Source organism: Centropristis striata, chromosome 8 (genome assembly GCF_030273125.1).
Source record: "Centropristis striata isolate RG_2023a ecotype Rhode Island chromosome 8, C.striata_1.0, whole genome shotgun sequence".
NCBI lineage: Eukaryota > Metazoa > Chordata > Actinopteri > Perciformes > Serranidae > Centropristis > Centropristis striata.
Window position 1 is genome coordinate 1,605,553 of NC_081524.1, and position 16,448 is coordinate 1,622,000.

The window sequence follows — 16,448 nt, forward strand, 5'->3', positions numbered from 1 at the left end:
CACACACTCGCAATCACAAACACACAAACAAAGACACACAATAACACATGCACACATAAAAAAAACACACTCGCATGCAAACGCACACGTACAAAGACACAATAACACACACACAATTGCATGCACACACACACACACACACACACACAGACAAACATAAAAACACACAATAACATGCACACATAAAAAAAACACACTCACGTGCACACACAAACATAAAGACACACACACACAAACACACACAATAAAACCTATTTTATACAGTCTGGTTTACACTAACTGATGAGACACACACACACACACACACACCATCTGCACAATGTGGAGCAGGTAACACACACACACTCGCATGCACAAACACACAAAGACACACACACACACACACACACGCACAAAACAATGAGACACTCAGAGTGAAACTAATCAAACTTTAATTGTAAACAAACAGATTTCAGATCCGTGTTGATAGAATCAGAAACAGAGTCTCTGGTGATGAAAATACAGGAAAAGAAAAGTTTTATTTCATGAGTTCAGACTTAAAGTTCCAACAGATCAAAGTCATTCTGTGGATCATCTGATCAGATTGATCAGATCAATAATCGTCCATCAGATCGTCTCCTACAGGATCCAAACACAAAGTAATGATGTCATCACAGCAGGTTGTGGGTTAAAAAAGGTTTTGGACTCTTTGAGACGTTTAAAAACATCAAACAGTCCGAGTTCATCTCATAAAGTTATTAACAATAAAAACTAATAATAACTGAAGTCTGTTCAGATTTAATTCATCTGAAACTGATCAAAGAACGACCGAAACATGATCTGGTCCTCTGAGAGTCTCCACCAAGTCTCCACCAAGTCTCCACCCATTGTATCCAAGTGTGTCCACCAAGTGTCCACCAGGTGTCCATTAAGTGTCCACCAAGTGTCCACCAGGTGTCCATCAAGTGTCCACCAAGTGTCCGCCAAGTGTATCCACCAAGTGTCCACCAGTTGTCCATTAAGTGTCCACCAAGTGTCCATTTAATGTCCACCAGGTGTCCACCAAGTGTCCACCAAGTGTCCATCAAGTGTCCACCAGGTGTCCATCAAGTGTATCCACCAAGTGTCCACCAGGTGTCCACCAGGTGTCCACCAAGTGTCCACCAAGTGTCCATCAAGTGTCCACCAAGTGTCCGCCAGGTGTCCATTGAGTGTCCACCAAGTGTCCATTTAATGTCCACCAGGTGTCCATTAAGTGTCCACCAAGTGTCCGCCAAGTGTCCATCAAGTGTATCCACCAAGTGTCCACCAAGTGTGTCCACCTTCTAGAGCCGCATCGATTCAGCAGTAAATTAATCTATAAACTGTTTGAATAAATCTTCTTTAATTCATTTAATTTTCATACAGAAAAAGTGTTTTCCATCCTCTCAGACGTGTTCTGGTTTCCTGCTTTTCTCTGTTTTGATTCATATTAAACTGAAAGTCTTCTGTCGTTGGACAAAACAAGACACATAAAGACGTCCTCTGGGACTCTGAGAAACTGGGACGAGACGTGTTTCACTGTTTGACATTTTATAGACTAAACGATTCATCGATAATAAAAATAATCACTTGTTGCTTTTACAGCTTTGTTTATAGTCTGAAACAACCTGAATCAGCTCTGATTCACTGGAACCTCCCCAGGTCCTCACCGAGTGTCCACCGAGTGTCTTCTCTTCATGTTCCTGCTAGAGCTGCAACAATTCAGCAGTAAAATCCTCTGTAAACTGTTTAGAGAACTCATCGTTAAAGTCGTTTAATTCATGCAGAAAAAGCTTTCAAACCTCTCATCCAGGCTGGGATCTGTGTAAGTATGTATATTTACATATAAATGCATTTTTTGTTTTTATTCTATGTATTTTTGTTTAATATGGTCGATTTGTTTGTGTGGAAGTTTGATGTCTTTTGTATGATGTTTGACCTATAACAAATGGAATAAAAACTTTAACAAAAAAAAAACAAAAAAACGTCTCATTCCAGTTTCTCAAACATTTTATCGTCGATAATGAAAATAATCACTCGTTGAATCTTCACAGCTTCGTTTAAAGTCCGTGCAGTCTGTAAACCCTAACTCTGTCCTTTAGGGGGTTCTCTGGGCCGCCCAGTCTGCCGGCCGGGTCCCCGCCCTCTGCCGCCGCCACCACCACCGCCGCCGCCACCAGCTCCTTTCTTCCTCTTGTGTCCTGGTTTCTGTGCCGCCTCCTCCCTGGCGGCGGTCTGGGCCCAGAGGGCGTCGTAGCGCCCCGGGGCCTGGTAGCCGGGCTGGCTGGCGTCCAGCGGGTCCCTGGAGAGGAGGATCCAGATGTTGGGGAGGTTCCTGCTGACGGTGAGGCTGTCGAGGCCGGCGGCGGGCTCCAGCGGCTCCCAGACCTCCTGCACGGTGCTGAAGAGCAGCCTGGTGAGCTGGTGGAGCCCCTTCACGCGCCGCTTCACGATCTCGGCGCAGGTGATGGCCTTGGACACGCCCTTACCGCTCGCCGTGAAGACGATCTGTCTGCAGGGCGTCCGGCCCGGCCCCGGCCCCAACCCCGACCCCGGCGCCTCCTGCCGCCCCTCCGTGGCCCCGTCTTCCTCCTCCGGCGGCGGCGCGGCGGGCCGGCCCTCGTCCTCGGCCCCCCGGGGTCTGGCCTCCACGCGGCTCAGGGCGTAGCGCATCAGGTTGCGGATCTTGCTGCCGTCTTTGACGCGGACCTCCGGCGTGTCGGCGGCGAGGCCGGGGAACGGACAGACGGCCGGCGCCTCCACCGTCCGAGACTTGACGTAGTTCTCCATCTGCAGAGAGACACAGAGACGTTCATACTGGGACACATGGAGACAGACACAACTAACAAAACAGGAGTAAAAGTAAAGAGGAAAAGGAGGACGGCGGTCACGATGCTCAAATTATAGCAGAGCAAGAAAAGACACAAAATTACAAACAAAAAAAAGAAAACACACAAAACAACAAAAAAATACTAAAAAGACACAAAATTAACAAAAAAAATACTAAGACACAAAATGACCAAAAAATACTAAAAAAAGACACATTACAGAAATATACTAAAAAAGACATACAATTACAAAAAAGGCAATAATGACCAAAAACATACTAAAATTATAAAAGAGCAACAAGACAAAATTACCAAAAAAAAAAAATACTAAAATGACACAAAACTAAAAAAACAAACCTAAAGACACAAATGACCAAATAAAATTACTAAATAAAAAGACACAAAATTAACAAAAAAGAAACAAAATTAACAAAAAAAAAAGCAATTATATGAGCAACAAGACACAAAATTACAGAAAAAAGTACTGTCACCATGACCACCTCATTATTTACAAACAGTCTGTGGTTCTGAAATATGATATAATATATGTACAAATAGGTAGAGCAATTAACAAATGTTTGGGTTGTCTGACTCTGTAGTTCCAAAAAAAAACAACCAAATACCAACCAGCAAGAATGACGACAACAGCTGTAGCTTTGAGCTGCAACTGTTGAATCCACCAATTATTTTCTCTCTTAATCAATTCATTGTTTAGTCCATAAAATATATATATTTTTTAAAAAAAACATCCATCCCAGTTTCTAAAAGCCCACTGTGATTTCTCTAAGTGTTTCTTCAGTAAAAAACTTAAGAGATTCAGGTTGATATGATATAAATCGGACAAAAACAGAGAACATTCACATTTTCTCAGCCGAAATCTGCATTTTGTGACATTTTTTGCTTGGAAAATAATTAAAAAACTATTATCTATTATTTAACTTTCATCAGAGTAGAATATATGTTATTTTTGTCACTGGCAGAGCTGATTCAACATTATTGATGTCAAATTAGATCCAGATCTCTAGGAAACACAATGACCAGACTCCATAAAGACTACCATCCACTTTAATATTAACCACTTACTTTACCTGGCTTATGGTAAAACAGTTCAACTTTTAGTAACATCTCGTCTTCTAAGCTGATTCCAGATAATTCGGCGTATAAATTATTACATTTTACTGTGACTTTAGTAGTTTTTTTAGCTGAATGTCTGGTTTTAGCTCGGCAGAGATGCTCTGGTGGAGGCTGCTGTTAGTGAGGAAGCAGCTCATAAACTGTTAAATTAAACTAAAACCAATAATATCTGGTGAACTGGATGAATGCCGAATGAAGGAAGGATTCACAGTGATCACACAACTTGTTAAGAAATATTCTTAAATCATTTTATATCCACCTGAGGTAAAGAAAACCTTAAATCTGCGGGATTTCTAACGGAGTTCAGCGCGGCTAACCCTAGCAGCTAAGGCTAAGCTACATGCTAATAGCTTCAGTTAGCGCTGAGAGAAAAATGCAAAACAACAAAAGTCACAATAAAACCGGGACTTCTTTATTATAATACAGACTAAAGTTTATTAATGTACAGTGAGTAATCTTACCAGGTGTTGTGTTTTATTTGGCTACTGAACTCTCCACATGTTTACTGCTGCTGCAACACTTTACGGCGCCGTAGATCGATGACAACTGTCGCCACGTTTTTATTTACTGTCGTGAAGAAAATGTTGTGTTTTTTTTTTTTTTACCAGTTAAGAAATAAAATGTAAAAACTACATGACCAAATAATACAAATAAAAGACCAAAAATACAAAATGTCCCATAAAAATATACTAAAAAAAGACAACCCCCCCCCCAAAAAAAAAAAAGACAAATAAAATACAAATAAAATGACAAAAAACACAAAATCACCAAAAAATAAATAAATACAAAAAAATACAAAAAAAAGACAAAATGATCTTTACAACAGGAGCCAACTTCATTCATGAAAAATAAATAACATTAAATACATTTCTTCTGACAAAAGTTCCATCGTATTTAAATTTTTCACAATAAAGAAAAAAAACACTGAATGACCAAAAAACACCTAAAATAAGACAAAAGACACATTATAATGAAAACCTTAAATCTGCGGGAAAGATGTGTCTTTTGTCTTATTTTAGGTGTTTTTTGGTAGACATATATATATATATATATATATATCTTTAGAAGAAAAGACGCAAAAAGACAAAAATAAAAAATGACCAAAAAAAGTCATAAACGAGCAACAAGACACTAAATTACCGAAAATGAAATAAAACTTTGAGGCTTTTATAAAGTAAACAAACTCATGATGAAACTGAAGGTTCACTTTTACTTTTATACGACTTTATTTGTGTCAACATGAGAAAACTTTCCATGGATCGAGCTTCATATTAATCAGATAAATAAATAATAATATCCTTTTAGAGAGAAATCCTCCAGACTTTTGGGTCAAAAGAACAAAAAGCTGTAAAGATTCAGATTCATACAGAGGAAAATAAATCATCACAATAAAAATAAAATATTGGTTTTAATTCCAATTTGTTTCCGACCAGGAGGAATAATCACCGTTTAATATCTGACGCTCAAATTTAATCAAAGAAAAACTAAAAAAAATGCAACATCAGGAATGTTTAATTTATCATTTTAGTTTCATCGTTGAGTAATAAATCCAAAATAAATTATTTTATTCCTCTTGAAAAACAACTTAAATCACATTTTTCCACCTAAAGTGGATTTTTTAATTTAAATTTTGACAATCTTTCAATATTTGTTCACTGGAAGCTCAAACTGCAGAATAACACGACAGAAATCATAAAAAAATAAAAACACTGGACTGTTTAGTTTGTAAATAAAAAGTATAAATAGAGAGAAAAGGAGCCCAAAGTGACACCAAACCTCAACAATAATTATTACAATAATTTACATTTATTCACAGGAAAAAATGTTTTTCCAGGAAAAAAAGACTTCAGCCATCAAAATTATTTCACATTAAAAAAAAAAGATTACATTTTATTTAATTGAAAGTTTTACTGTAATAAAACACTCAGCAATAACATTTTTTAAACATATTATTCTTTATAATTTAACATTGAAGACAATTAAACAGTTGAATAATACTGTAAAAAAAAAAAAATCTATAGTGTCCCGTTATATTAATTTCCACATTTCAACTTTTTGTGGTTAATATTTAAAATTCAATTAATTTACTTTTTTTTAATGCCATATGCACTTAATGTAGAAAAAATAGAAAAAAAACCTGTAAAATAAAACAGTCAATTTATCTTAAAATGTGAAATTATTATTATAATTAATATTATTATATTATATATACATATATACACACATATACATACATACACACACATACACATATACATATAAATATATATGTGTATATATATACACATATATGTATACAGACACACACACACACACACATATATATATATATATACACATATATAAGTGTGTATATATATATATATATATATATATATATACACATATATAAGTGTATATATATATATATATATATATATATACACACACATATATATATAGATACATATACACACACACACATATATTATAATTAATATTATAATTATATTAATAATTGTGATAGTTGAAGTCATTTTTCATGCAAAAACGTTTTGTTTTTCTTCCAGTTTGGAGCCGTGAAGCTTCAGACCAACGACTCGTCATCAAAGATTAACAGGAAATAAAAACAGCTTCAGGAAACATTTGAGTCATTCAGATCCAGTTACACGTCCACCTGTTGAGTTTCAGTCCAAACCGCTTTGATTTCATACAAACTCTGACTTGTTTTGGCACATTGAAAGTGACCCAACGACAGGCGGAGCCGGGCTGACTCCAGCTCGTCTTCATTATTAATAAGCAACAAAACAACATGATTAACGTGAAATCTTCAATAAATCTGCTGCAGAGACAGAAGTCTGACTCTCACAGATCTGATCGCTGCTCTGTTGTCCGCTTGTGTTTCTGCTTCACTCTGTGATTTTATTTTGGTTTCAGAGCAGAAATGATCATCTCACATGTTTTATCCTCCGTCACCTGCCAAGAAAAACGTTTTTCAGCTCAAATAAAACTGTTCTGTTCAATGATTTTTTTTTCTGATGAGAAAGTGAGAAAGAAAAATTATTAGACCACATTGTTTTCTTCAGTTTCTTGTTAATAAAAATAAAAGTTTAATTTAAGAGCTGATATCTAGACATTTAACATGGTTTTATTCAAAATGATTTTGGTTATTTTGTGACTTTTTTGGTATTTTTTTGATAACTTTGTGTCTTTTTTGGTAACTTTGTGTCATTTTTTATCACTTTGTCTTTTTTTGGTAGTTTTGTGGCTTTTTTTCGTTCATTTTATGTCTTATTATCTATTTATTTATTAGTTATTTTATTTCATTATCAAGGCTAGATATCAGCTCTTAAATTAAACTCTTATCAGCTAGTTTTGTTGTTATCATTATATTTGTCATAACAAATGAACCTCTAGTTGAACCAGACATTAAAATGAACAAGAAATGAAGAAAACAAGGAGGTCTAATCATTGTTTCCATGACTGTAGATTCCTGACACATGATCAGTTTATATCTGATATCTGCAGCTCAGTGACACTGATTTATAACCTGGTTCTCTCTCAGGCAGCAGCTCAGAACCAGAAGAACCGTGTTCCCGTGTCTCCTGGTGGGTTCAGGTGGGTTCAGGTGTGATCAGGTGTGTTCAGGTGTGATCAGGTCTGGTTTAGGTGTGGTTCAGGTGTGTTCAGGTCTGGGTCAGGTGTGGTTCAGGTGTGTTCAGGTCTGGTTCAGGTGTGTTCAGGTCTGGTTCAGGTGTGTTCAGGTGTGTTCAGGTGTGATCAGGTCTGGTTTAGGTGTGGTTCAGGTGTGTTCAGGTCTGGGTCAGGTGTGGTTCAGGTGTGTTCAGGTGTGGTTCAGGTGTGTTCAGGTCTGGGTCAGGTGTGGTTCAGGTGTGTTCAGGTCTGGTTCAGGTGTGTTCAGGTGTGTTCAGGTGTGATCAGGTCTGGTTTAGGTGTGGTTCAGGTGTGTTCAGGTCTGGTTCAGGTGTGTTCAGGTGTGTTCAGGTGTGATCAGGTCTGGTTTAGGTGTGGTTCAGGTGTGTTCAGGTCTGGGTCAGGTGTGGTTCAGGTGTGTTCAGGTGGGTTCAGGTGTGTTCAAGTCTGGTTCAGGTGTGTTCAGGTGTGGTTCAGGTGGGTTCAGGTGGGTTCAGGTGTGGTTCAGGTGTGTTCAGGTGTGTTCAGGTGTGGTTCAGCTGTCTGCGTGTCTCATGGTGTGTTTCAGGTGTGTTCAGGTGTGGTTCAGGTGTGTTCAGGTGTGTTCAGGTGTGTTCAGGTGTGTTCAGGTGTTGCAGCTGTCGGCGTGGGTCTGCCGCGCTCTGACCAGCGGCAGCGGCGTGCTCTGCTTCTCGTGCTTCTTCATGTGTTTCTGGAAGATGCGCGCTCCGCTCAGGTTCTTCCTGCAGACGGAGCAGAAGTAGGGCCGGGCGTCGGAGTGGACGTCCACGTGGTAGCTGAGCTCCAGGGCGCGGCTGAAGCTCTTGGAGCAGGTGGGGCAGTGGTGGCGGACCCCCGAGTGGGTGAGCTGGTGGCTCCGCAGGGCGCTCTGCTGCTTGAAGCTCTTCTGGCACACGGCGCACTGGTACGGCCGGGCGTCGGCGTGCAGCCGCTGGTGGCGCCGCAGCGCGCTGGAGAAGGTGAAGCTCTTGCTGCAGGCGGGGCAGGTGTAGGGTTTCTCCCCGGTGTGGATCCTCTGGTGCTCCGTCATGTGGACCTGCTGGGTGAAGCTCTTCCTGCAGGTGGGGCAGGTGAAGGGCCGCTCCCCCGAGTGGATCCGCAGGTGTTTCTGCAGCGCCGACGCCTTGAAGCAGTCGCGGCCGCACACGGGGCAGCGGTGGCTCCGCTTCCCGCCGCCGCACGCCTCCGCCTCCGAGCCGCCGCCACCGCCGCCTCCGCCGCCGCCTCCGCCGCCTCCGCCTCCGTCTGTCAGAGACACAGAGAGAGAATCAGATAGACACAAACTAAAGGTTGTAACACATGGAGAACAAAGAGATTCTGACAGGAATATCTACAGTTTAACACAAGTAACGGTCACTTTTTATAACCAAAAAATGCCACAAAATTACCAAAAAAATTACAAAAATGCCACAAAATTACCATTTAAAAAAATGAATAAATAAATACCAAAAAAGTCACAAAATAACCAAAAAGACACTTTTTTTCCCCTGTCATTTTTTGGTAACTTTGTGTCTTTTTTGGTTATTTTGTGGCTTTTTTTGTAACTTTCTGTCTATTTTGGTCATAGAAAGACTGAAAACATTTTCTGGCTGCTGAGAGAAACAAAAAAACTCCAGAATCTCTGTGAGGAAACGTCAGAAAGTTCAAACTCTGACGATAATAACAATAATAATAATCTGTTTTTACAGATTAAACAAAACTAAAACTACCTGCATAAAATAGATTTAGTTCATGTAAATATTTTTTTGTAGATAAAAAAAACACTTAAAATGCAGAAAACATTAAAACTGAATAAAATAATCTCCAATGCTTGCAGTATGTTTGATTTTTCAGAGCAAATGTTTCCTTTTTATTGACTTTATTTATCAAGTCATGACTCTTAACCAGTGTGATTATGAACCTGTGTATATTAAAATGACTTATAACAGAACATCAGTGTAAAGTCCATAGAACCATGAAACTCTTGGTACCTTGATGCTGTTTTTCTTCATATAATCTTCAGTTTTTAACTCATGAACAGTATTTAAAGGTACCGTGTATCCGAGGCCTCCAGTCCTCCTCCTCTCCGTCAGAGTTGATCAGGCCGCTGACGGCGTCCTCGTCCTCCGGCCGTCCCGACTCAGCACAGAGTCCTGAAGAGTCCTGGAGACAGGAAGTCCATTTAGTGGCTCTTCTGGAGCTTTCAGCCGCCTCACATGATGATTCAAACGATTCAATCTGAACGTCTCACCTGATCCTTCTGGCCTTCGTCCTCCTCTTCAGTCTTTATGTTGAGACACAACTCCTGCAAAATATATAAACTCTCATTAATCTATAAGTCCTGCAGCTCTGTGGAATCAGAACAGCTCAAACAGTCTTTATGCAGAAAAACACAGTTAGAATGACAGAAACCAGAAAAAAAGTTGAAGTTCTCTGATAAATTATATTTTAAGTGTCTAAAAGTGTCCTGAATCTAATAAAAATAAAACACAAAATGACCAAAAAGATACGAATTGACCAAAAAAAAACCCAAATAACTATGTAAAATGACCAAAAAGACACACAATTTCCAAAAAAGATTTTAAAAAATTAGTTAAATTAAAAAATTAAATTAAAGTAAAATGAGCAACAAATACAAAAAATTACCAAAATGAATTTGTAAAATGAGCAAAAATGACACAAAATTACCAAAAGAAACCACACAATTGACAAGCAACAACATATAACGACCACAAAAAGATGTAAAATGACAATAAAACTCCACAAAATTACCAATGAAGACTCAAAATGACAAAAGAAAAACAGTTTTCTTTTCATATTGAAGTATTGTCATGTTTCCAGCCTCTCCTGTCCTCTCCTCTCTGCTCTGTGTAAACAGCCTCTCCTGTCCTCTCCTCTCTGCTCTGTGTAAACAGCCTCTCCTGTCCTCTCCTCTCAGCTCTGTGTAAACAGCCTCTCCTGTCCTCTCCTCTCTGCTCTGTGTAACAGAATTTAATGTTTTAACAGGATCTGGTTTATTTTAATGACACATGGAGAATAAAGAGATTCTGACACTAATATCAACATTTAACACAAGTAACGGACACTTTTTAGAACGATGATCCGTTCAAGGACCGTCGGAAAGTAGAAACTCTGACGATAACGTCTGTTTTTACAGTTTCTTTCTATGATAAACAGGATCCATCTCTGATGGATAAAGGGAAGTTCTCACCTTGTCGTTGGTCCATGTGGGGACCCCGTCCCCGATGTGGACCCCGTCCCCGCTGTGGACCCCGTCCCTGGTGGGGACCCCGTCCCTGCTGTGGACCCCGTCCCCGCTGTGGACCCCGTCCCTGGTGGGGACCCCGTCCCCGCTGTGGACCCCGTCCCTGCTGTGGACCCCGTCCCCGCTGTGGACCCTCATGTGTTTGTGCAGCAGGCCGGGCCTCAGGAAGCTCTTGGGGCAGAGGGAGCAGGCGTGGGGTCTGGGGGTCCGGTGGGTCCCCTGGTGGCTCCGCAGGCTGCCGGCGCTGCTGAAGCTCTTGGTGCAGACGGAGCAGCTGTGGAGCACCTCCTTCTGCTCCTTCTGCTCCTCTTCATCGTCTTCATCATGGTGTGTGTTGTGGAGCTGCTGCTCTGCTTTCTGTGACAAACAGCAGCAGTTTAACTCTCCGAACCCCAACAAGCACCGCAACATATATAAAATCTATATAAATATATAAAGAGCTGCAGATACAAAATTACCAAAAAATCACCAAAAGCCACAAAATGAGCCAAAAAGAACAAAAAAGTCACAAAATAACCACAAAATTAGCCAAAACCCCCCACAAAATTCCAAAAACAGCCACAAATTACCAATTTTTTTTTTTCCAAAAAGACAAAATTTTTCCAAAAAATACCAAAAAGGCACAAAATTTCCAAACATTAAAAAAAAAACACAAAATTTCAAAAAAGCCACATTCCCAAAAATGACAGAAAAGACACAAAATTTGCAAAAAAAATCCAAAAGTCACAAAATTGCCCCAAAAACAGACAAAAAAAATCACAATATAACCACAAAATTCCCAAAACAACCACAAATTACACATTTTCCCAAAAATTACAAAAAAGCCACAACATTTCCAAAAAACTACCAAAAGCCACAAAATTACAAAAAAGCCAAAAAAACGTCACAAAATAACCTCAGAATTACAAAAACCCCCACAAAATTCCCCAAACAGCCACAAATTACCACCCCCCCTCAAAAAAAATACACAAAATTACCAAAAAAAACCCCAAAGAGCCACAACATTACCACAAAAAAGACAAAACAAATCTCAAAAATTACCAAAAAGTCACAACACTACAAAAAAAAGCCTCAAAATGACTCAAAAAATTATATATAAACACTTTTCCAAGTGCCCTGAATGTTAATTTCTGCAAAAAAACATATTTCAAATGATTAAATGATGATTAGATATGAGATGATTAAAATAGTTGCAGGTTATTTCCTGTTGATGGATCAATCAGCTCCCTCACTGACTCACCTGGTCGTCTGTGTGCAGCAGCGTGGCGCCGCCGTCGGTCGTCGTGGCGCCGCCGTCGGTCGTGGTGGCGCCGCCGTCGGTCGTCGTGGCGCCGCCGTCGGTTGTGGTGGCGGCGGCGGTGGCGTTGCCGTGGCGCCCGGCCCGGCTGTGGATCTGCTGGTGCTTCCTGAAGACTCTCTGGGAGGAGAAGCGTTTCTTGCAGACGTCGCACTGGAACGGTCTCTCTCCGGTGTGGGAGCGGACGTGCTCCTTCAGACGGGAGCCGCGGGAGAAACCGCGGCCGCAGATGTCGCAGCAGAAGGAGAGCGCCCTCTGGTGGAGCGCCAGGTGCTGCTGCAGCTTCTCGCCGCTGGAGAAGTCTTTGTGGCAGAGGTAGCAGCGGCACGCCGCCTCCTCCTGACAAACAAACAAACAAACAAACAAACATAAACACCATGAGGGACAAAACAAGAGACTCTATAGATCATTCAGATTGTCTCCAGCTTTCTGCAGAATTCAGCTTTTAAAATTTTACATTTTATGTTTAATTTTTATCATAAGTCATCATAAGGTTTGTTTGCATGTGGAGCCTGATGAGAACTAGAATAAAATGTCAATAACAGGTTATTTCCTGTCAATTACAATGTAAAGTTTCAGCCTTAAATATTCCCAGAAATGATTTTATGCCAAAATAAAACACACTAAATTAAATACATAATTAACTCAATGAATAATGGAATATGCCATTAAAATGAAAATAAAATTACACAAAATGACAAAAAAAGATACAAAATGACCAAAAAATGATCAAAATGAACAAAAAATGACCAAATGAACAAAAAATGACCCAAAAGGACACAAAAATTAAAAAAAATTACCTAAAAAGACACAAAAATGACCAAAAAAGACAAAGAATTACACAAAACGACTAAAAAAAAGACACAAATTTACAACAAAAAAACCCCCAAAAAAACATGAAAAAATACCAAAAAATACGACACAAAATTACCAAAAAGGACAAAATTACCAAAAAAGACACAAAAATTACCAAAAAATGACAGAAAAAGACACAAAATGACCAAAAAATTAAAAGGAAAAATAATAAATGATTAATCAAATACTGTCAAAATAAATGCAAAAATAAAAATAAAATTTAATTCTAAAAGTCATTTCTTTCTGTATTTCAGATAAAGTGTCTCACCTGGTCTGACATGAGTCTCACCTGGACTTATATAGTCTCACCTGGTGGTCTGAGGTCTCGGGTGGTCTGATGAGTGTCTCACCTGGACTGGTATAGTCTCACCTGGTCTGGTATAGTCTCACCTGGTCTGGTATAGTCTCACCTGGTCTGGTATAGTCTCACCTGGTGGTCTGAGGTCTCACCTGGTCTGATGAGTGTCTCACCTGGACTGGTATAGTCTCACCTGGACTGGTATAGTCTCACCTGGACCGATATAGTCTCACCTGGTCTGGTTTAGTCTCACCTGGTCTGGTATAGTCTCACCTGGTCTGGTATAGTCTCACCTGGTAGTCTGAGGTCTCAGGTGGTCTGATGAGTGTCTCACCTGGTCTGGTATAGCCTCACCTGGTCTGGTATAGTCTCACCTGGTGGTCTGAGGTCTCGGGTGGTCCCAGGTGTCTCTGCTCGGCGTGTCTCTGCAGGTGTTTGGTCAGCAGGCCGGGCCGGTTGAAGCTCTTCCCGCAGAGGGAGCAGCGGTGTGGTTTCTGTCCGGTGTGGATCCTGACGTGGTCCCTGAAGGAGGACGGCGTGGAGAAGAGCTTCTGGCAGAAGGAGCAGCGGTAGAGTTTCTCCTCCTGGTGGCTCCTCTGGTGCTCGCTGAGCCCCGTCCTGGAGGCGAAGCGTTTGGGGCAGAGGGAGCAGCCGAACGGTTTCTCTCCGGTGTGGCTCCTCTCGTGCTGCACCAGGTAGCGGCGCTGCAGGAAGCCGCGGCCGCACACGGAGCACTGGTGCGGCTTCTCGGCGGCGTGGCGGAGGCGGTGGCGGCGCAGGCAGCCCGGCTGGGCGTAGCTCGCCCCGCACTCCGGACACGAGTACGGCTTCTCGCCGGTGTGGACGCGCTGGTGCACCGCCACGTTGATCTTCTTGGTGAAGCGCTTCCCGCACACGGAGCAGCTGTGAGGCTTCACGCCGGAGTGCGTGGCCACGTGGTCGGCCAGCCGGGACGGGCGCGAGAACTCCCGGCTGCACACGGGACAGACGTGGCGCCCCGACGACTGAACGCCGCTCAGATCAACAGCTTCATCAGGTGACTCAGACGCTCCTGAAGGAAACGTTACTGACTTTAATATCTCAAGAATTATACATTTAATAACAAAACCATTCTACAGGACACAGGAGACAATACACAAAATTACCAATAAGGACACAAAATTTACCCAAAACATGACTGAAAAAGACACAAAATTACAAAAAGACACAAAATGACCAAAAAAAGACCAAATGGGACACAAAAATTATTTTTCAAAAAGCCACAAAATAACCAAAAACAACGAAAAAAGACACAAAATGACCAAAAAGGACACAAAATTACCCCCAAACTGCCACAAAATTACAAAAAAAAGACACAAAATGACCAAAAACGACGAAAAGACACAAAATTACAAAAAAGACAAAACATTATATATCAAAATAATTTATGTTCCCTGATTAACATCTTGTTTAATCCGGACAAACCCCCAAAGTGTCGAGCTGCAACCATCGTTTAGTGGATTGATCCAGAAAACGACGTGCAGATGAACTGATAATAAAACAACGTGAGCTGCAGAGAAAGAAACGAGGCCTGACCTTCAGCAGGGAGCTGCTGCCTGTCCTCTCCCCTCGGCTCTGGTTCCACTTCCTCTCCACTCATCTCCTCATGTCCTGCTCGTCTCCTCAGGACGTCTGACACAGACAGAGAGACGCTGTTTACACAGAGCTGAGAGGAGAGGACAGGAGAGGCTGTTTACACAGAGCAGAGAGGAGAGGACAGGAGAGGCTGTTTACACAGAGCAGAGAGGAGAGGACAGGAGAGGCTGTTTACACAGAGCAGAGAGGAGAGGACAGGAGAGGCTGTTTACACAGAGCAGAGAGGAGAGGACAGGAGAGGCTGTTTACACAGAGCAGAGAGGAGAGGACAGGAGAGGCTGTTTACACAGAGCAGAGAGGAGAGGACAGGAGAGGCTGTTTACACAGAGTAGAGAGGAGAGGACAGGAGAGGCTGTTTACACAGAGCAGAGGGGAGAGGACAGGAGAGGCTGGAAACATGACAACAGTTCAATATTTTCAATCAAACTTTTTTTTGTTGTAATTTAAAGTATTTTTTGGTAACTTAACTGGCTTTTTTTGTGTCAATTTCCATTCTTTTGTCATTTTGTGGTCATTTTTACGTAGTTTTTTGTTAATTATTTATTTTTCTGTTTTTTACTAAACTTACTTACTTACTAATTATGTGTTTTTTTTTACTCGTTTTATGTTGTTATTTGGTCATTTTGGGTTTTTTCTTTTGCAATTGCCTGTGAGGTGGGTGATCTTTATTTTTTGGACATTTTGTATCTTTTTTGGTCATTTTAGATAGGTTTTTTTTTGCCAATTTTGTGTTTTTTGTACTCATTTTACGTAGTTATTTGGTCATTTCGTGTCTTTCTTTAGTAACTTTGAATCTTTTTAAAAAACAATTATTTCATATACTTTTTTGTCATTTTGTGCATGTTTGTTTTTACAACATTCCTGACACTTGTGTGCATTTGGGAATATATATGTATGTATTTATGTATGTATGTATATATATTATATGTTGCAGTGAAACACAAAGACACAGAGAAAAACGTAAAAAGACCAAAAATTGACCCCTGAACCGTCTCTTTGGGGTTCAGATGGTTAAATTAATCAGTGAGTTAATACTTCAGATATCAGTTTTTGATGTATTTGGTGTAAATGAACGAGCCGTTACAGCGTTCATCGGTGAGGCGCTACAGCCAATCAGAGCCGAGAACGGCCGTTACCCAGCGTTAATCGAAGAGGCGCTTCAGCCAATCAGAGCCGAGAACGGCAGTGACTCAGCGTTAACCGAAGAGGCGCTTCAGCCAATCAGAGACAAGAACAGCCGTTACATTAATCAACGCTAAGAGGACGCTAACGTTTACAGCTAGCTGGCTAACCGTAGACTCAAACGTTAACCGAAACACACCGACACGTAGCGTGGCGGTGTGTCTGGGAGAGGAGCGGTCACCGGAGGAGGTAAAGACGGTACAAACCACCGGCTGAGTGGTTTAAATCATCCCGCAGCGGACGGTGCTCGCTCTGTGGCTTCACGGGAAGCTAACCATGCTAACTTAGCCTAGCCTTGATGCTACGTCATCCTACGTCACA

The 16,448-nt window shown here is 41.0% G+C and overlaps 3 protein-coding genes and 1 long non-coding RNA gene across 6 annotated transcripts in view; all 4 read right to left on the minus strand.

Moving 5' to 3' along the window:
* Positions 1 to 28, minus strand: part of LOC131976695 (gamma-aminobutyric acid type B receptor subunit 2-like) — a 14,359-nt gene extending 14,331 nt beyond the window's left edge. The window contains exon 1 of one of the 3 annotated variants that reach the window (XM_059339842.1): positions 1 to 28. This exon is cut by the window's left edge and continues 418 nt beyond it. The gene's annotated coding sequence lies outside the window, so the exon portion shown is untranslated. The other 2 variants (XM_059339840.1, XM_059339841.1) reach the window with 2 other exon arrangements.
* Positions 29 to 1,354: 1,326 nt separating this feature from the next.
* rpp25l (ribonuclease P/MRP 25 subunit-like) lies at positions 1,355 to 4,505 on the minus strand. The gene is made up of 2 exons (XM_059339447.1): positions 4,424 to 4,505; positions 1,355 to 2,790 (listed from the first exon to the last, which is right to left on the minus strand). The coding sequence occupies exon 2, from the start codon at positions 2,788 to 2,790 to the stop codon at positions 2,086 to 2,088; it is 705 nt and encodes a 234-aa protein (XP_059195430.1). The 5' UTR covers positions 4,424 to 4,505; the 3' UTR covers positions 1,355 to 2,085.
* A 3,668-nt stretch (positions 4,506 to 8,173) lies between these two features.
* Positions 8,174 to 15,146, minus strand: LOC131976136 (zinc finger protein 850-like). The gene is made up of 7 exons (XM_059339055.1): positions 14,886 to 15,146; positions 13,685 to 14,361; positions 12,101 to 12,496; positions 10,807 to 11,217; positions 9,847 to 9,900; positions 9,650 to 9,758; positions 8,174 to 8,861 (listed from the first exon to the last, which is right to left on the minus strand). Exons 1-7 carry the CDS (start codon positions 14,947 to 14,949, stop codon positions 8,221 to 8,223), a joined length of 2,352 nt encoding a protein of 783 aa, XP_059195038.1. The 5' UTR covers positions 14,950 to 15,146; the 3' UTR covers positions 8,174 to 8,220.
* Positions 9,522 to 10,872, minus strand: LOC131976495 (uncharacterized). Its single transcript, XR_009394803.1, has 3 exons — positions 10,807 to 10,872; positions 9,847 to 9,900; positions 9,522 to 9,758 (listed from the first exon to the last, which is right to left on the minus strand). It is a non-coding gene; the product is annotated as an uncharacterized LOC131976495 (long non-coding RNA).
* Positions 15,147 to 16,448: the final 1,302 nt, after the last annotated feature.